The sequence below is a fragment of the Antechinus flavipes genome, chromosome 3 (assembly GCF_016432865.1).
Source record: "Antechinus flavipes isolate AdamAnt ecotype Samford, QLD, Australia chromosome 3, AdamAnt_v2, whole genome shotgun sequence".
NCBI lineage: Eukaryota > Metazoa > Chordata > Mammalia > Dasyuromorphia > Dasyuridae > Antechinus > Antechinus flavipes.
In genome coordinates, this window is record NC_067400.1 from 249,668,406 (window position 1) to 249,690,004 (window position 21,599).

The 21,599-nt window shown below is 33.8% G+C and overlaps 1 protein-coding gene across 6 annotated transcripts in view; it reads left to right on the top strand.

Annotated features, from left to right (window-relative positions):
• The window catches only part of DYRK1A (dual specificity tyrosine phosphorylation regulated kinase 1A), a 184,394-nt gene extending 174,333 nt beyond the window's left edge, over positions 1 to 10,061 (top strand). For all 6 annotated transcript variants that reach the window (XM_051984862.1, XM_051984867.1, XM_051984865.1 and 3 more), the window contains 4 exons: positions 596 to 736; positions 5,151 to 5,457; positions 5,713 to 5,837; positions 6,853 to 10,061. In XM_051984862.1, the coding sequence (XP_051840822.1) occupies positions 596 to 736; positions 5,151 to 5,457; positions 5,713 to 5,837; positions 6,853 to 7,473 (1,194 nt within the window). In that variant the 3' untranslated portion in view covers positions 7,474 to 10,061. The remainder of the gene's footprint in view (positions 1 to 595; positions 737 to 5,150; positions 5,458 to 5,712; positions 5,838 to 6,852) is intronic.
• Positions 10,062 to 21,599: the final 11,538 nt, after the last annotated feature.

Genomic DNA, 21,599 nt, shown 5'->3' on the forward strand with positions numbered 1-21,599 from the left:
TTGGAATACTGCTTTCAAACACTGGTCTCCTGAGAGGTGCAATCCCTCATTTAGGAAATAGCTTTTTATTTTCATTTATTTCTTTTTCTTTTATCTTCATTTCTTATTTCCCTTTTGCCCTCTTCTACTTAGTGATAAAAGTTCTTTTTTTTCTTTGTTGAGTCTTTTTTAAAGATACTTTGTGGCTGTTATTTCTTCCTCTTTACTTTGATAAATACATTATCAGAGAAAGGATTGGAATCTGATTCTGACTCAGGTTGGGACTCCAAAGCCTTCTCTCTAGCTCCTGCATTATACAATCCCACTCTAGACAACTATTTACTTAAATAAATTTTCTCTCTTGAGTAGTTTATTCATGTAAAGCACTGTGGATGTAATACTTAAGAGGTGAAGAATTATTCAAATCTTATAGTGTAAGTCCTACTTTGGGCATGAATCTCTGCAATATGACTGATAAATCATTACCTATACACCTTTATTGAAATAGTCAAAAAGTTTTCATTAACCTTTTTTTAGTAGTAATAATGAACAAAAATGATGGTGTAATACACAGTAGAAAGCATGCTTCTGACTTGATAATTGTTATTTTACACAGGTGGATCAGATGAATAAAATAGTGGAAGTTCTAGGAATAGCACCTGCACATATTCTTGACCAAGCACCCAAAGCAAGAAAGTTCTTTGAGAAGTTGCCAGATGGCACTTGGAACTTAAAGAAGACCAAAGATGGAAAAAGGGTAAAAGATTATGACAGATCATTTCTCACTTGCATGTCCTTCAAAATATTATTTTCATTCGTATTACCTTTTGGTGCTTTACCATTTACAAGAATTTGTTTCTTTGTTAATTCTTTGCTCGTAATGCATACAACATAAAACATACACACACACACATACACACACACACACAGGTACTTATATTGTTAAAAGTAAATAGAATTGTTTTGTCAATTTTTATGCTTTTTAAAGGTATTTGATTAATGCTTAGCATTCACTTATGACTAAAATTTTAGCACTCTTTCTCTAAAATTGTCGATGTTATCATCATCATCATCTCAAAGCTCTTATTGCCACTGTCTAAGCCTCTGAACTTTAGTTCAGTTCCTTAGGCTCTTTGAATTGTTTATATTCCACCTTTGATAACCAGTAGTTTTAAATAACAAATGTTAAATATTTTTAAATTATTTTTTAAAACGTATTTTTTTTGAAACTTTTATGTATATACCTTACAGTTGGTAAAAAAAATATATGTGTTCCAGGCTTTAATAGTTGTTCTGAACTTCTTTTTCTCTTGGTTTTTCCTTTTCTTTTACAAAGATGCCAAAATATTCTTCCTAATATATTACTTTGACTAGATCACTTCCTATTCAACAATTAATTATATGACATAAGTTTCCTTGTAGGTCAAAGGAAACAGGTAGGTGCATGAAGCTTTTCCTGATATCTCACCTAAAAGTGAAATTCTTTAGCTTTAGTTTTTCTTTTTACATTTTATCTGTTTTTTCCTATGATCTTGCCATATTCTGATTTGTATAATACTTCTCTTATTTGTGAAGGTATTTTTCTCTCCACTCGTCCAATAAATTATAAACCCTTTGACAATTTGGGATTATGAATTTTCATCTTTATATTTTCACTTTCTAGCCTAGTATCTTTCGTTTTATAATAAAAGTATCTTTAAATGAAATGAGATATTCATAGTTTTCCTTGATTTATCTGCTTCTTATGTTTGTTTTATTGACTAGTTTTTTTTATTTACTTTTATTTATCTTTTTTTTTTTTTTTTCCCCAAGGTCACACAACTAGGAGCTGTTAAATATTTGAGGTCAAATTTGAAATTCAGGACCTCCTGACTCCAGGGCCAGTGTTTTATCCATTGTACTATCTAGCTGCCCCCTTTTGAGTAGTTTCTAATTTTGCTTGGTTCTTTTGGAGATATGTAAAAAAGATGTCACAAATCTGTCACTCAGGATCTTTGGAGGAAGAGAGAATAGGGAACTTTAAACATTTAGGGTTTGTTTTTGCTTCCTTGTTACTTACTACCCTACTCCATTCTGAGTATGATTTCACTAGGTAGTGGTAATCAAGAGGGACAATTTTTACCAAAGGTTGCATGAAACAAATGTATACTTTTTCCTTAAAAATTTATAGTTTTTCAGCATTTTGAACTTTGATTACTAAAGTCCATTGTGCCTTAAGTACCGAATGTAAAATACTTTACTTTTGTGGACTTTTAAAGTCTAGTTCTTGAGTCAGATTTTTGCTTTTTCTTCAGTTGAATTTTGTTTTGTTTTATTCCTTCAGAATTTTCTTAGCCACTAGTCTCTTTTTGACTGTAATTAAGGTTCTCCCTAATTATACCTAGGGTTATCGTAGGTATAATAATATAATAACCTAGGCTTATCACCTCCACCAAGTCCACTTCCTTCTTCCATCTCTTTGACTTTATAAAAAGAGAAAGTCCTCTCCTCTTTGAATCTGAAACTTGCATATAAAACTTCTGAGTTAATGAACTTGTTCTGGAACAAGTTTCCATTAGCCCTTAGCTATTTTAGTAATTTAGAAAGTTTAAAGTATTATAACGCTTAAAACAGATGCAAAAAAGGTCAGTTTTTTTTTTAAACCAGATATACCAAAATTATCTAGAGTTCAACTCAGAAATGTGGCAAACTGTGAAAGACTATCATTGTATTTCTTTGATTATAATCATTTACTCTTTAACATTTTTCCTTGTTTTATATGAGGATAATGTTTTCCTACCTCATGACCTAAATTGTTTTGTTCAAAGTTAGCAATAATCTCTTTAACTGACAAGGGTGTTTTCTAAGTATACTATACTCTTTTAAAAAAGAAAAAAGTAATGGTAGTTTCTTATTTTCAAAATATGTAAAGACAGTTTTCAATATTTACCTTTGCAAAAACTTATGTTCCAAATTTTTCTCCTTCCTCCCAGCCCCCTCCTCTAGACATCAAATAATTCAATAGATTTTAAACGTGCAGTTCTTCTAAACATATTTCCGCACTTATGCTGCACAAGAAAAATCAGATCAAAAAGGGGAAAAAATGAGAACCCCCCCCAAAAAAAGCAAAAAACAACAAAAAAGGTGAAAATACTATGTTGTGAGCCACATTCAATCACCTTGTTGTTAAAAAGAACCAAGTATATTTTACTCTACTCTTCTTGACTTCTCTGCAGCTTTTTGTATTATTATTATTATTATTATTATTATTATTATTATTATTTTTACTACTCCTTTCTAATGTATTACTGCCTTTGCTGAATTTCATGACTGGTCTCTCTCATTCTCTTCATACCTGCTGGCCTATTTCTTTTCAATTCTCTGCTAAATCATCACCCACATTTTATCCCTTGTGTTTGGCTTTATTCCAGGGTCCTGCCCTAGACTCTCTTTTTCACCTTTTTTTTCTTTGTGATTTCATAATGTTTCTATGTTTTCTGTGATCTCTATGCAGTGCATTACCAAATACACTTTAAAGCAACTCTCATCTTTCTCCTGAATTCTGGTTCTGTGTCACCAACTGCCTTCTGGACAGTTCCATGGTCTCAAGATCTTCCAGATTCAGCATGTCAAAAATGCAATTTCTATCCCTCTCCCACTTCCCCCAAAATATGCAAATTTACCTCTTTATGTTAAAGGTATCACTGTTTTCCATTTACCCGGGGTCTGAACATCAGAGATATTTTTCATTCCCTCACTCATTTCACTCATTCCCTCACTCATTGCCAAGTCCAATTGGTTCTGCCTCTGTTGTATGTTTCATACTTTCTCTCTTCTTGACAGTCATATAAAACAACCCTCGTTTGTGCCCTAATCATCTCTTACCCCTTCATTATTCTGCAGCAGCCATATTATACAGGGAAAAGAACAGTAAATTGGCATTGGAAAAACTGGGTTGAAAATTTAGAATTGATATAATATTGTGTGACCTTGGATTAATCATTTAATCTACCCTGGTAAATTTGATTAAAATACCTCTGATTTCCCAGTTCTATTTTGATGATCCTTTGATGTGTCTAAGGTCCAGAGCTTTGATCATGCTACTCCCTTGCTCTAAAAACTTCAATAATTCTTCATTGCCCCTAAGTACAATATGCACTTATATGTTGGACATATAACATTTTGCACACTCTAGCTTATTCTTATCTTTATAGAATTTCATGTTGCAGTTTCATTATATGTTACAGTCAGATTGCTATTCCTTACCTCATTATGTCTCTCACCTCCCAAACTTGTTAGACTCTGAACTCCTTAAGAGTAGGGACTGCTTTTTTGTCTTTTTTTTTCCCTTTAATCTCCTGTGTTTAGCATAGTGATTGTCACATATAAATGTATATTGACAGACTCCTAGCTTTTGTACAAGTTGTTCTCTACCTGGAATCTCAGACCACTCTAAATTCAGCTCAATTATTATCTTTGTCAAGAAGCCCTTTCTGATTTTCTCTCTTATCCCTATTCCACCAAAATTTCTGTGTATTTTACATTGTATACAGTCTGCATTTATTTATCCATATAGACATACTGTTTTCTTTCTTCCTTTCTTCCCTAGTGGAAGATAAGCTTCTTAAAGGCAGGATCTTATTCATCTTTTACTTTATATCTCTAGTCATTAGCACAATTCCTGGAATGTGGTAGGAGCTTAATAAATTTTTATTGAAAGGAATTAAATTTGACAATCCTAAAAATGGAACCATTATTCATAGCATTATTTTAGGAACTTAGGCTGTGAGTAATTTTTGACTAAGGAAAATCACTATTAAATATGCAAAAAAATTATTTTAAAATAAAAATAACTTAAAATGTTTCATTTCCTCATTAAATTAGTAAAAATTATTAAGTCACAATGCCAGTTACTGTTTTTGAGGTTTAGGGCAATTTCAGGACTTAGTACTTTTGTGCTTTGAGTATGGTACCCATCAATGTGTCATAATCAAAATTTCTTGAACTTTATATATATATATATATACATATATATATATATATATATAAATAACATTTGTTTTAATATGTAAAGATGTTTCAGCATATTGTTATATTTTGAATAGAAGTATAAATATTGCATTTTAATTTACTGTTTGATTAGATTTTCTTTCAAATTTGAAGAAAACCTTTTTTCCCTTCACTTTTTATAGGAGTATAAACCACCAGGAACCCGCAAACTTCATAATATTCTTGGAGTAGAAACAGGAGGACCTGGGGGACGTCGTGCTGGGGAATCTGGACATACTGTAGCGGACTACTTGAAGTTCAAAGACCTCATCTTAAGGATGCTCGATTATGACCCTAAGACTAGAATTCAACCATATTATGCCCTGCAGCATAGCTTTTTTAAGAAAACAGCAGATGAAGGTACAAATACAAGTAACAGTGTCTCTACAAGTCCTGCTATGGAGCAGTCACAGTCTTCAGGAACCACCTCTAGTACATCTTCAAGCTCAGGTAAATGTTTGGTTACCGTCTTGAAATTTTTTGTTTGTTTTGATATTACTGCTTACCATATTTTTAAAATGGCAAAATTCCACATTTTAAAGTTTTGGATAAAATTACTTGAACTTATTGATTGACTGATGACAAAGTGTAGTTTTAGCTAGACCATTCCAAGATGTGTCATAAGACTTGTTTTCTAATTTAGTGTAAGTTTTAAAATTTGACTTTTACAAAAGGAGACTTGTATTGTATTTTGGTTCTTTTAAGGTGGATCTTCAGGGACAAGCAACAGTGGAAGGGCCCGGTCAGATCCAACACATCAGCATCGGCATAGTGGTGGTCACTTTACAGCTGCTGTCCAAGCAATGGACTGTGAAACACACAGTCCTCAGGTATGCTCTTAAAAAAAAATACCTGTTAAGGAATAAAGGAATATACTAATTACTTCAGTAGCTCTTAGCATGTATCATATTGATAATATTAGATGACTATATAAAGATCAAGATGATTACAGTAAAATCTGGCTATAATACCATCTATTGATTTTACCATGTCATTGGATCTATTTATAGTTGATCAGTGCACTCTATACTTTGCAAAGAAGAACACCACTTGATGTAATATTTGAAGACATTCAAGACCTGATACATTTAAGATATTTTCTATTGGCTTCCAATTATTATTATTTTTTTAATAAATTGGTTCCAAGTTATCTTTCACCTTATTCAACTATTTGTGACATAAAGCAACATTATTTGATTTTCATTACATTATATTTTCTGTTCTGATTGAATATTTGGCAGACTAGAAGCAGAAGATTTAGGTTCAAGATCTACCATTTTCTCATGTAACTTTGGAAAAAGTCAGTTTTCCTTTCTTTGCTTTAGTTTTTTCATTTAGAAATTGAAAATTAGATGAAATGATCTATAGAGTTTTTTTTTCCAGTTTTTAACAGTTCAGTGTGGTATTTATACTGAGTTTCTGGTTTATTATTTGGCAAATTAAATATGCCTTTAGTAGTCTATAATTACATCAGTTTATTTATCCCTGTTCCACCAAAATTACTATGTATTTACCAAAAATAAAGTTATTTTCACTGGAAATTAATATTTCATACTTTAAATCTGCCTGAACAATTTGAAAATGATTAATAGATTAGTTCCTGTTTTAATCTATGATTTCTGTAATTAGTTAAAAAGGCAGTGTCTTTATTGATGGGGGAGATAGTTGGATCATATTTATGAATTATATATGTATTGTATATGTTATATATTTTTCTGTTTAAAGACTTAAAATTTGTGTGATAAAACTACCAAATTCCTTCATTTTTCCCCCTCTCAATTTGTTTAATATATTAGTGGTGTTGCTGTTGAATTAGAGGTGAAATATAGATCTCTATTTTCACAGGTGCGCCAGCAATTTCCAGCTCCTCTTGGTTGGTCAGGCACTGAAGCGCCTACACAAGTCACTGTTGAAACTCATCCAGTTCAAGAAACAGCGTTCCATGTAGCTCCTCAACAGAATGCATTACATCATCATCATGGAAACAGCTCCCATCATCATCACCACCACCACCACCATCACCATCATCATGGACAACAAGCCTTGGGTAACCGGACCAGGCCAAGGGTCTACAATTCTCCAACAAACAGCTCCTCCACCCAAGATTCTATGGAAGTTGGCCATAGTCACCACTCCATGACATCCCTGTCTTCCTCAACTACTTCTTCCTCTACATCTTCCTCCTCTACTGGTAACCAAGGTAATCAAGCCTACCAGAATCGCCCAGTGGTTGCTAATACCTTGGACTTTGGACAGAATGGAGCCATGGATGTTAATTTAACAGTCTACTCCAATCCCCGCCAGGAGACTGGCATAACTGGACATCCAGCATACCAATTTTCTGCCAATACAGGTCCTACACATTACATGACTGAAGGACATCTGGCTATGAGGCAAGGAATTGATAGAGAAGAATCTCCTATGACGGGAGTTTGTGTTCAACAAAGTCCTGTGGCTAGCTCGTGACTAAATTGAAACTTGTTTGTTTCTTGTGTGTTTTTATAGAAGTGGTGTTTTTTTCCAAAAACAAGTGCAAAGCTGCTTGAATCAGAAGGAGTTTAACACACTGAACCGCTACAAGAGGGCAAAGCTGACTATTTTTTTAAACTTGAAAAGATTGCAAAGGGACAGTGAAGTGTTTTTTTTTTTTTTTTTTTAAAGAGCCATGTCTAAACCCATCTTAATGGATATCTCAGAGGTGTTACCTCATCTTTTGCCTCCCCCATTTTAACTTGCCACATCTCAATCATAGTGTTTTTGTCTTTCTATTCTACAAAAGTTAATGTTCAGATGTTGGTCTTAGTCATTTGCCAACTAATTTTAAAATAAAAAGTCACTGCATATAATTTACAAAAAGGGCCCCATGAGGGTTTTTTTGGGTGGGGGGTGGGGTTATTTGGGTTTTTTAAACCTCCAAACACACATGGGCACAGATATGCAGTACTGTAAGGAAGAGGGACCTTCAGATTACACAAAATATATTCAGCTCTACAAAGGGACAGTTGTATTGGAGTTTTTTAGGCACATTAAGCATGCTAAGTGGCGGTGATCAGAATTCTCCTTTTCTGAACCTACTGAGGATCAAAGCAGCAATTATAATGGGATTCTGTGTCTCATTTTATAGACCAGAGTCAGATAGTATTTGGAACATGGCTGGCCTCATAACTAAGGTGCACTGAGAAGCAATCAACGGGTCAGTTCTGGCCAGTCCTGGGGAGGTCTAATTGGTGGTCTTTGGGATAACCTTTGGCCTTATGGATTTGGACTCTAAGTTAGAAGAGCCTACCATTTCAAATGCAATCACTATTGGACATGCTTTTGCAGACAGTCCTTAATGCTGAAAACACAGAGAATGGGTAATTCAAGAGGCCTTTCTTTTAAAATAGACTTTTGTGACCCACTAATTGTAAGGTATTGCAAGGTCACTTTGTGTCATAAAGTTGACTTCCTTATTGGTTGAAGGTCACAGAAGTAGTGGTTTGCGTTTGATGGAAATAGCTACAGCTGTGTCCCTTCCTGCTTTTTACTTTTTCTTTTGCTTTTTCTCGGCACGTGGTATCTCCACCATTACTTCTGCACAAAGATGTCTTCTGTTCATCCTGAACATTTTAAAAAATGCAGAATTTTATGTGACTGCTTTTTTTGCCTCACAATTATGCTGTGAATTTTACAAAAATTTATTTTCTTTTTTTGATAATTTATTGTACCAAAGCTGTTTTTATAGCACATAGATGTCTGTAACCAATAATGTAGCAGTTCTGCACTTTGACACAAGGTGTAACTAGACCATTTTTAAATGTCAGTTGAAAATTATGGCTGTACTATTGCTTAAACAAAACTGGAACTGTTGTTGAATTCATAGCCAATACATTTATAACGATCTGTGTACTGAACATAATAGATTGACATCTAATTCAAGACTTATAACATCTGTTAACATTATAAATGTCTTCAGGCTTCTGAAGGGAAAAGGGACACAAGATCTAGAAGCTATGAAACCAGCAGTAGTTTCTTGTATTCCTGATTAACATTCTTGTAAACTTGAAAGTTAAGACCTTGATTGCACCAACAGGTCCCAAAGTGTTACGATGAGTGAAGCAAAAAGCTCATGTTTGTCCTGAAGTTAACAGGCTGTATTTAACAGGTGCCTAGTTTGAGGTTATGCTGCCTTAATGTAACACAGTCTGGCAGTTGCTAAATTTGTGTTCCCACTTAAAATTGACCAATATTTCTGAGTGGTCGAGTTGTGAGAATGAAGACATTATTTATTTGTCCAGGATTTAAAAAAAAAAAGCCTAGAAAAGAAGCAGTAATCTACCTCTGCCAATAAACCCTGTTAAAAATAACTTAGCAGAACAGCATATACTTTTTATCAGTCGTTTCCATGTGGCTGACATGGTCAATTTTTTTTCTGAACAAAACAGGTTTTTATATATAAGACCTTGAAAAGAGGAGGCCCAATATGTGTAAATGTGAATGGATACTTGGAAATATCAGTTTTATAAAACTTTTTTTTTAATCGAAGGATCCTTATTTATTTTGTATTAAAATATCAAGCCTGTGGGTGACAATTTTTGAACTCAACAGTTCACAGAAGTTTACAATGAATGAAAGGTTGTCATCTTGAGTATAGCAATATTTAAAAAAAAGAATCCAATAGTTACTGCTGTCTTGGTATATAAAGTTAAGATATTTTATGGGTCAGGTCATTTTTTTTTTTTTTTTCTGTGCTGGTTGCCACATCTTAGGAAGCACCAAAAATTAAAGCAGTTTTGAAACCAATATTTACATAAAAACCATAAAATCCAATGCTTCTGCATACTGTGTTATGTTACAGTCCAGTTTTGTGTGCTTTACTACACAGTTTGGTTACAGGACTAATGTGCATTGTAAACATAAACAGCATGGAAAAGGTTAAATACCTGTGTTCAGATTGTAAGATCTAGTCCAGACTTGCTGTGTATATTGTAACGTTAAATGAAAAAAGAAACGCCCTTTGTATTATAGTCATGCAGTCTTATGTATGATAAACAGTTGAATAATTTGTCCTCAGACTCTTTACTATACTTTTTTTTAATTTAAAAAAAAATGTAAATATAGTAAAAATCTTCCTATGCAATTACCCTGGTCCAGGTAATGGTCTGGTAGGTATACTGGGTATAACTTTAGTCAAATATGTAAAAATATTAGTTACATTGACATAGGCTTCAAAAAATTCTGAAAGTAAAAGTTGGAGGTTTAACAGATCATTTTGAGTTTTTTTTTTTTTTTTTTTAAGCTTAATACACTAGTCTTCTGATTTCTAAGTTTTTATTCAGGTATAAAGATTAGATGATGATTATTTGTATAATTTGAACTACTTTGAAAAAAGGTATTATTTAAACTTTCTGGTTACTTTCCCAAATAGACTGTGAAATTTTAGGCACATTTCTTATGTGTTTCAGAGTAATTTAAGCATATTACTTTTAAAATAGCCAGAAAATATTTCCTTTTCTAGGATATCTATATTTTTTTTAGACATTAGCTTTAGTAATAGTTTTGGTCATGTGGAAAAATTGGTCTTTTTTCTTTTCTTTTCTGATAAAGGCAGATTGGTAAGATAGTGTTAGTCTTATGTAAGACATGTAGGCAATTCCCCAAAATACTTGTTTATAAGTAATAAAAGACTTTTATGTAGGCAGTAGCATTTTTTAAAAAAACCTGATTCCTAAAATTCTGGAGAGAGACATTTATGTTTATTTAATGAGCACTGGAAAGTATTCTTAAATCAATTGGATTGTAAAAATTCTCTGACCTACAAAATTAATATTAGCTTTATCATTGCCATTGTATTCTTTATTGCCATCATCCCTATGTCACTAAGGGGAAAACAAATAATTTTCATCTAGAAAGTAATCAAGGTTTTGGTGGGGATTGTTGGAGATGGGTGTTTTTAAAAAAAAATTTTGTTGTTTTTGCGTAAACACTCCTATAGAAAAATCAACAAAAGTAAGAAAAAGTTCTCTTCAATGTAGATGGCAAATTTTTTCTATCTCCTTTCCTTTTAATTGGCCTGTATTTAAGATCATGGAATTGAGCATTTCCATTGCTAATTTTATGGTGGAAACTATAGATTGCAGACTGACTCTACTGATGAGGACACCATTCACACTTATTTTAAAGAAATTATATTTTATTGAGATAAAATAGCACACAGAGATTATGGTATATTAAAATCTCCTTGGGACATCTCTTAGGATATGATTTGGGGCAAATGAAACAAAAAATTCTGCTTCCTTTAAGTTTTAACATTGGAAATAGTTAACTGACACTTTACATTTGCTGAAATGAAAAAAATAGCTCATCAAAACATTTTCCAATAAAATTGCCCTTTCTACCATTTAAGTTATAAATGTATGTAATACTCTATATTTGTGTATTATATGTATACATACATATATATATATATACACACACACACACTATAATGTGACATTTGGACCAGAGCTGTGATTTCATTTACTCACCTTTTGGTGAGTAAAGTCTTTCTTTCAGTAAAATTAACACCTGCTTTTCAGGCAGTTTTTAACGAGTATGTCCCACAATCCCAGGATTTCCTGACTTTGAAGGCATTTCTCTTTTATACTACACAGTGCTGCCTCTATCCAGGTCCGTATAGAAATCAAATAGTAATTCAAAAAAGTTCAAGTAAATAGAAAATCCACCATAGATATCATGTTTTATGGTGTGTTATTCTTTTTGATGAAAGAGCAGTTCAATTTATATGTCCACTAAAAAAATGTCTTGTGACCAAACACATTAGGCATATTTTGAGGTCTATTTTTTATTTAAGGCATTGAATGTGATTGTTTTCTCAGAGGAATCATTAAGGTAAGTATGACTTCTCTTTATGTTCCACATTGGAATCGAGGAGGGGGGCGGGGCAGTATTTTATAGAGCTTTTCCTTAACATTGGAAACTATATATTTGTGTTAATAGTGATTTGCTTGGTCCATTTTTATCTTTGAAAATGAGTTACAAAATATTTCTTTAAACAGAAAACTATATATCTTCTTTATCCCAAAGAACTGTATTTTCTCACATTATTTTTTAACATTTGGGGACAGATATTTTCCCACCAGAACACATGGGGTAATGTTGGCAATCTAATTCACAGAACCTTTGAAAACTTCAGAGGAGCCGAAGTGGTACATAAAAGGCCTCCTTTGTTTCTACCAACAGTTTAGTTTTTGATTGCTGATCCAAATCCAGAGGGGCTTCTGTACAACAAACCATCAGGATGGAAATTTTGTAGCAGAAACATCACATAATATTGTTGGAAAATGGTGGGTGGGTTATGACGAGAACAAGAAATACAAAACTGGAGAAGGAACAGTCTCTGCAGATATAAAAGGAATTCATTCTTCATGTGAAGATTATACCAAAGTTTATAACTATCTCTTATACCTAACACGACCAAGTATTATTAAATTTCTCCTAATAGTACTTGATAGGATTTTCCAGATTGCCACATTTAAGTTAAAAGAAATCACTTAAATATTTACATACACTTTGCATGTTCCCAAAACACTGCAGACTACTTGGCTATTTTCAATTCAGATTTTTTAAATTGGGGCTACCCTTAGGATATTTGATTTTTGTTTCAATTTTTATCAATCGTTTGTAATCCAAGGTTCTCTCACCAGAAATGTACAGCAGAGGTGGGAGATAACACAGCCAAAGAAAGAATAAAATGGTATATAATGAGAATCACCAAAAGTCTCGCCTAGTAGTGAAAATTGGGAAGGCTAATAGACATCTTGTGTTAATGGTTCTCTAGTTCAAAGGTAAGTATGCTGAACTTAAGTGGGGCATACATCTTACAAATAAAACCTGACTAGTGAGAAACATTACATTTTTTGGTTAGGCAAAGGGGAGAGCTCATATTGTGAATTGCAGTTGGGAAAGCACATTTGGTTAATCACTTCTCAGAGTTTACCCAATAATAATAACTCAATAATGGAGGAAAGGGGAGAGGGATATTAAGTCTAATAAATGGAAACTTTGATGATTTAAAATATGTTTTTGATTTAAGAATATATTTTTGAAAGATTTGTGTTTGCTTGTAATTTGAAAGAAATGTTAATACTTTTAAAAGCATGAACAGATTTTGTTGTGTTGAGATTATATTCTGATTTTTTGAAATAGTCTAGAATATTGGGAATGATTTGTCCAAACAAAGGATAGATAACTTTCTACTACTTTTTGACTTGAACTAATAATATTTTGAAAAACTATTTTGAATATTTTCAAAAATACAGTGCCTAAAAGGGTGATGAATGAGAATTTCCTAAGTGCTTTAAATTTTTTGGATATGTTGGTGTTTTACAAACTTTGTTTTTCTTGACTGACTTATTTTTGTCCCCAACAAATAGCTATCAGAAAGGATTGCTTTGATAAGCCATTAAATGGTTTTAAGTTAGTTTTAGGTGTGAAATGTTATTTTATTTTCTACTTTGTTGCAAGTAAACACTTAATAAGGGTGTCATATTGAATTCAATCTAATAGAATGCGAAATCATACAAGTATTTTGAACATTCACTGGGGCCTTAAAAGGATGTTACAGAATAGCTAAAAGCCCATCATGTGACATTTGGTGTTAGCATAAAATATTAACTGGATTTATTATTGTCAGGCTGTTGGTTTTCATTCCCACCACCTGGGGATAGTGATAGTAAGGAGAATATGGTGGTATTTAATTGACACTAGCAAAAAAAAAAATCAGAAGTAACATCTTAAAATGCAAATATTCAAAAGGAAACAATCTGGACAAAAAGCCTTAAGTTAGTGGAATAAAAGTCTTTTAAAATCTTGGGATTTGGAAAGGAATGGAAGGAGGTAGATTTGGAGACCAGGTGTACTACAACACCCTTTAAAGCTTATCTTGAAAGTATTCCACATTTAGCCCGATTAGTTGAGTTTTATCCTTATTTTCACGTACATGAAATATGGAGACTTGGTTTGGGGCTTCTTTCTAAGGCACTAGGGCAGAAACCTTTCACCAGCTCTAGAATTAGAATATGAACAATGGAATTGTAGACCTTTAAATGTTGGGGTAGATATAAATGGTTGCTTAGAGCCAAAAGAGAATGATGTTCGTGAAATTGAACTCAAGTTATTTGGTAAGCCTCTTGATTTGAATGTGTGTTAATTCTTCACCTATCATTTATTATTGCTCATCCATAAAATATTTAATGCTTCAATTGGAGTAAACAGTCTTGCTAAATGGATATGCAATTATTGTCCAGTTCTTTGCCTCATCACTCCCCTTATAACCAACAATTTCAGAATGGAAATTAATAGGTACAATGACAAATTTAAAATAACTTAAAATATGTAGAGCACCTTCCTCTGCAAAGAGCATATTGGGAACTAGTTAATTACAAACTTACATTTAGCCATTTTTTCTATTTCCACAGCATTTCCACCTTCACAGATTTGGATTTGATTTACATTCTTTTCCTCTACTCTGTCTCATGTCATTCTGCCTTGGCAGAATGGTATATGGAGTATACCTAACAAGGGATGATAAATATTTTTTTGGAGCCTTGTACATGTAAATAAAAGCTATAACTGAAAGTAGAAAACTGCTTATGGGTACAGATATCAGAGTATTTACAATGTAGTAATAAAAGCATTAGAGACACCCCAAATTCTTGGAGATAAACTTAAAGGAAAGAACTACCAGTAAAACTTCTAGCTTTACATATCCTTGTACATATGCACCAAGTATGAGTAAGAAAGAAGATGAATTAGATTGTGATGTCAGAGGATAAATTTGAAATGAAAGATAACTCAAATTTGGTTGAATACAATCAATATCTAAATATGATTCCAGAGGAGTGCACCATATTTAGAAAGGAGAATGATTGGTAAAGAGGTAAGGATAGGGAGAAGATGTTAAGAATATATATATGTGGAAATCTGGACAGAGCCTCTGTCTACTCTTTCAGTGTTACCTGAATGGTTACTTTTAATTTTTGAGAGACAGTAATATTCAGGGGTTAGCCATCCAAAAACAATGGTAAAATATTTGATATTAAAGAGATAGACCTTTGTTTCTGGGAGAAGTCAGAAATCTTTAAGTGAAGCTTGCAATTTTCCAAAGGCGATCTGAAATAAGCTCCTTTTAATTTTAGGCCTTATTGTCTATTTGCATTCTCTATCCAAGGTATATGTAGTGATGGAAGAACTTTGTAGGTTCTTAATTTGTTTAATTATCTGCAAAATAAGCATTCTTTATCTACTTGGCTTTATATATATATATATATATGTATATATGGACTCAAACTTGATTGGTTTAACAGTTCTCTTTCAAGAGATTCTACAGTGTTCTGGAGCATGATGCAACCAGAACAGTGTTGTTCATTAACACTCTTATTGTCTCTCTCCCTTAAGACAATGCCAAATACCTTTATTGAGCATACATCTCTTTTAAGCCATTCCTGATATTTATGATCAGAGTAGTCAAACTATGCCTGTTTTGTCCTTCAGGAATATTGAATTATTTTGATCATTCATTAAGCTTTTTTACTGATTTGAGCACTAAACATATAACTATAAAGAATGAGTTTCATTTTTGAGACAAGTTTTGTTGAAAGAACCTTTAGAATGTTATCTTGCAGTGTAGTATAAAATGATTTTTAACAAATAGTAAACTAGGGGGTAGAGTGGACAAAATATCAGAATTGAAATTAGGAAAATTCATTTTCCTGAGTTCAAAACTGGTCTGAGGCAAGTAGTTGTGTGACCCTAGGCCAATCACTTAGCCCCATTTACTTTTGTTTCCTCATCTGTAAAATGAGTTGGAGAAGGCATTGGCAAACCAATTGTTCACCAAGAAAATCCTAGATGGGGTCACAAAGAATTGATTACAACTGAACAACACACATGATGGAATCTTTTTTTTCTTTTTCTTTTATGCCTTTTAGTCAACTGTATTGATAAAATGATCAAGTAATATTCTACAAAAGGTCACATCTTTAATATTGTTCTATAAAATATCCATACAGAATACTTTCAAAGCATCTGGATTATTAAGATTAGAAAGCAGGTTAGTAAGTTTGTAGTTCTTATTTACTTTTTTCAGTGGGTCTTTACTTTTCTCCTCCTATGCTTTTCAGGTATGATTCAGTCCCTCAGAACTCTTATAATCATGTTCTCTCCAGCATGATTCTCTTCTTTCTATACTTTATCTAACCTAGTTCTTTATCCCCAACTTTGTTTTAGTTTTATTGTTGGTTCATTTGTAAAAATTCTGAGAATTGATTTTTTAAGAGTCCAAATATAGTAACTGCTTTGTCTTTATGATGAAAAGAGTTTGTTATAAAGACGTTTCCACATTTGTTTCATCTTCTCTAGTCTCCTCTTTTCATCTCTAAATAACATTTCAAGGACTTGACTTAATTTAACTTGAGACTAGAGGAAAAAAATTTGACGATTTACATATCAATCATGAGTTATTTTCTCTGTTAAAAATGTTTCACTTTTTCTTAGTTTTGGTGCTTGCTTGCCATACTGTACACCTATAGATTCTTTTTTTAAATGAAATATTAATGAAGTAGAGAAATGAGGCTTCCATGGAGGCTTCAAAAATTTGATCTTTTTTTATTTCTTATTTCTAATTGCTGTTTTCCTATATTTTTCTCATTGTTTTCATGCATTTTCATCTTGGAAACTGAAGTCATTAAGTCATAATTTTGTTGATTTAATTTTGAGATTTATAGAGTTTTTGAGAAAATTTACTTCTTCCTTTGCAACAGTTGTTATTGAAATAGCTAAAATTTTCAAAGATTGATGGTTGGTGGAGGTGGGGATAGTAATTATTTTGCAGATATGTGATGTAATTGCAATATGTGACGACCACGTGGCAACATATGAAATGTTTCTTATTTTTATCTTTATTTACCTGAACACTCGACAGTTCCTTAAGCTGATTTTCATAATGATACGGACTCAATGTCTTTTCACTATTCTCATTATTGAACTCTGGATGCTTGCAATTTATTAATGTGCTTTCAACTTTGTCATCCCTGACTCTTCACTGTATATTTACTCTTTTGTTAGATAATTTTATCTACCTTCACAACATATGTATTACTTCTATCCATATCCAAAACTATATTATAAATCCTTACCACTTCTTTCCAGGATTGTTTTAATTTGCCTGGGTTTCCTTAATCCAATCCATTCTCTACTTAGATGCCAAAGTGATTTTCTTGAAAGGGCAGGCCTCATCTTTTTACCCTTCAAATTCCAATAGCTTCTTGTAACCACTAATATTAAATATAAAATTTTCTTTTTGTCATTTGAAGACTTTTCCCCATTTGTGCCTTTCTTTTCTTCCAGTCTTCTTACACTTTCCTCCACACACTAAATAATCTATCCATTCTGGTGTACTCTGCTGTTCTCACAGCACTTCATCTTCTCATTCTGTACCTTTTCATTGGCTATGACCTTCTCTCTGTTTCTCTCTGTCTCTCTGTCTCTCTCACGCACACACAGACACACACTCCCTATCTCAAGCTTGACATTCTTTTTCTCTCCTCATTCCTGCTTATTCACATAACTTCTTTCAAGCTTTAATTCAAGTATTTTTTGCAGGAGACTTTTCCCCATTCTTTCCCACATCCCCAAATTTGGCACAGCAAAATTCCATCTTAAAGGCTCTCTTTCAACAAAATTCTTGCTTTCATAACAGAAAGGAATTTCATCTTTGTAAATACCTAGAACAGTGTTATTTAATAAGCATTTGTTGATCAAAATTATAAACCTGACAATAAGCAGTGTGGGTTTACATACATATATATGTGTATACACACACCCACACAAACATATACTAGCCTAGCTAAAATACATATATGACAAAAATGTACTTTACCCAGATAAAAAAGTTTTGAAAAGTTGGAGAGATGTAAGCCCAACCATTGTTGGAAAAATAAGGTAGATTCAGACTGTTCAGAGAGGGTGTATATGCTGATAGAATCATAGATCCTTTGGTATTTGTAGTATACTGAAAAGGGATGATTAATGGTTCCATTATGATCAGAATTTGAGAAGGATATCAGTAAACTACAGATTGTGTAGAACAGAGTGATTAAGGTAAAAGGTCTTGAGATCATAATATATAATAATCTATTGAAAGAACTGGGGATGTTTGAGGAGGGGGATATTGAGGAAGGAGTATGACAGCTTATTTAAATGTTTTGAAAAGCTGTTAATATGGAAGAAGGGTTTAATTTGTTATGCTTATATCTAGGTGGCAGTATTAGAAATGAGTGAAAGTTGCAAGAGGCATATTTAGAACAGATGTTTAGAAAACCAAATAACAATCAAAGCTGCTCAAAAATGAAATGGACTACCATCTCTGAAGAACAGCATGTTTACTACTTATTGAGTATATTGAAGGAGAGAATTCTTATCCAACTACAAAGACTAGAGAGAGCCCCTGCAGTTTAAAATTCTGAGGCTCTGCCTAAATTTGATTCTGTGTTTCATACTCTTCACCATTTTAATCCATAGACTCTCCATTATTTAACATTCTCAAATCCTATTACCTCCATCTCTTCTATCTGTCATTCACCGTGGTGATGAATATATCTCACTCCCTTCATGTTTGCTTTCCACTAGTATTCCATGCTAACCCCAAATTCACTATTCATTAAAGTGAATATATGGCTACTGTGTGTACCCTAGTTATTGGCTAAGTTACAGAGCCCCTCTCTGCTTTCATGGGCTTATATTTTAAATGAGGATTTGGCACATAACATTCTTGAAAATAACTGCTGTACCTGATATATTTAGTTAAAGGTGTAACAGCAGCAATTACCTTTCTGAACATAACCACTCTATGAATTTAATGAACTAATTTATAAAATCCAATATGAATTTAAATTTTAATTTGCTCAGTTTTAAATTATACTGATTTTAACCACTTTTTCACATCACAACAAATCAAAATTTGTGGAATCAAGCTTAGAAATTATGAAAAATCAAAACTAATTTCTTGAGGAAGAAGCAAGCATTTTCCCAAGCATTTGCTGTACTTTGGTAGATGTCTTCCCTATTCTGTTATCTCAATGAGATCTAAAATTTTGACCAAGGCTCTTTTTTTTTGTCTCATGCTGTTCATTTTTATAGCTGGAAATTTGAGGACTTTATATTGTTTCAGCTTGAGTGAAAATCAATAATTCTTTATATCTGCTGTTAGACAATAAAAATTGATTTTCTTTTAAAAACTTTTATAATCCTAAGAGCACTTTTTATACACTTTCATTGCCTTCTTAGCGTCACATCTATATTGTGTCAGTGCAAATGATCTCTCATCTTCCAGCTTTTTATTTCTGACTGATCAAGACCTTGCTAACCAGTGACCAAATGTAGTTACCTGTGTGTCAAGTACTAGGCCAGGAACTGGAGATACATTCTGTTCCCTCAAGGAGCTCACAACTTACTGGGGAAGACAAGAAGCAAGCAAATTTATACAAACAAACAATGTAGGAAGTAGGTCCTAGGAATTGGACAAAGTTTCCTGGAGAATAAGAGATTTTAATTGTGACTTGCTTGAAGCCAAGGAAACTTAGAGACAGAGATGAGAGAGCATTTCAGGCGTGGAGGATAGCCAGAGAAAATGTTGGGAGCCAATAGATAAACATCAAGGAGCCCAAGGTAAACAGTGGTAAGGGATGAATTGCTTGGTTGACTATCCATCCTCCAAGAGGACCAAAATGACATCATCATTTTGAAGTCAATATACAATTTGTCCAACTGTGGCTGCTCTGACCAATGTGAGCTTTACCACAAATCTGGCAGAAATAGTCCTACATGACTGGAGTGGAAACATCTCTAACTTTGTGCATCTCACATTTCTTTGATGCTATTGCAATTCTGCTTTGCTCATAAAGCACATCACCTTCTTTGATGGGGGCACACCATACTGTGGGCACACACAGCATCTTCTGTGTCATGCAGTGAATTCCAAAGTTCTTCAGAAACCTTGAGAATGGCTTTGGATCACTTCTTCTAACCGTCATGTGAGCTATTGCTTTGTGTGAGTTCCCTGTAAAAGAGTCTTTTAGGCAAGCACAAACTGTGTCCACCCCATCAGAGTTGGACACTTCAAATGGAAGCAATTCAGTTTCCTGGCATGGCGCTGGAACTGGTCCGAGTTTCAGAGACATGCAGCAGAGCGATCCACACAGCAGCTCAGTAGATCTTCAGTGTGGGGGCTTCCTCTGGAGCCTGCCCGGTTCTGAGATATTTCTGACAACACGTGCATCCGTCTCCTCGTTGTGTACATGCAGAGTTCAGTGACCTGATCCACAGCTTTTCTCCATCTGCTATAACTGATGGTTCCACGTGTGGATGGCATGGTGCTGGTGCTGGAAACCCTCTGTGCCCTTAGTGTTAGTTGTTGGGCCCAAACTGGCACAGGTGCAGAACTGATCCGTGCTTTGTGGCATCTCAGTCTTGGCATCTTCGAAGCATGGTCATCTGGCAACACTCCTTCCTGCTAGTCTTGGCTTTTAACCAAAAAAGAAGGGTGAAAAGAGAGGCGAGGGCCAAAGGCCTTGGGACACCCAGCAGAAGGTTGTGTTTTTGATCCCAGAGGTGATGGCGAGTTGGTAGAGTGGAGTTCACAGGAAGATTGAAGAGATACGACATGATCAGACCTAGCTTAAGGGAAATAACTGGCTGGATGGTAGTGGGGAGAGACACAAGGCAAGCCTATCTATTGATGCTGATACAACAGTACAAGCATGAGGTGACAAAGATGTGCCCCATATTAGCAACAGTATCAGAGGACGTTAGGGAGCTGTATTTGAAGGCCGTTATGAAGGTGAAATCCACCTTGGTAGAAGACTGCATAATGAAGAATGAAAGATAGTTAAAAGAATCTAAGATGGCACCTAGCTTCAGCCTGACGCGCTTCTGATAATAATTTAGAAGTTTGGAAGGAAACAAGGGTTTATGGGGAGGGATAAAGAGTTTTGGATATGCTGAATTTAAAATATACTGGGCTTTCAGACATGCAAGCCTGAAGTCAGCAAAAATTGGAGATGAGGACAGGTAGATTTTGAAAATTATTTGCATGGAAATAATAAAGCCATGGAGTTGATGAAATTAACAAATGAAGTAGAATGGAGGGAGAAAAGAGTCCAGGACAGAATTCTGTGAGACACCTACAGTTAGTGGATATGACCTGGATGAGCAGAAATGATCTGATAAGAGAACCAGAAAAGAGTGGCTTCTCAGAGAGCTAGAGACAAGCATGTTATCAAGTAGAAGGGATGTAAAAGTTTGCAGAGAGATGTCAAGGAAAAATGAGGATTGAAAAAAAGCCACTGGATCTGGCAAAGTCATTGGTAGCCTGAATGATGAGGTCTGAAGCTGGATTGTAAGGAGTTAAAAGAGTAAAAGTAGAGATACCTATCGGGAAAATCATAGATAGTAGGAATATAATGATGGCTTTTTTGAGGATTCTCGGAAACATGGGCATGCTTGTAGGCATTAGGGAAGGAGTCAGTGGCTAGAAAAATTGCAGGTAATAGTAG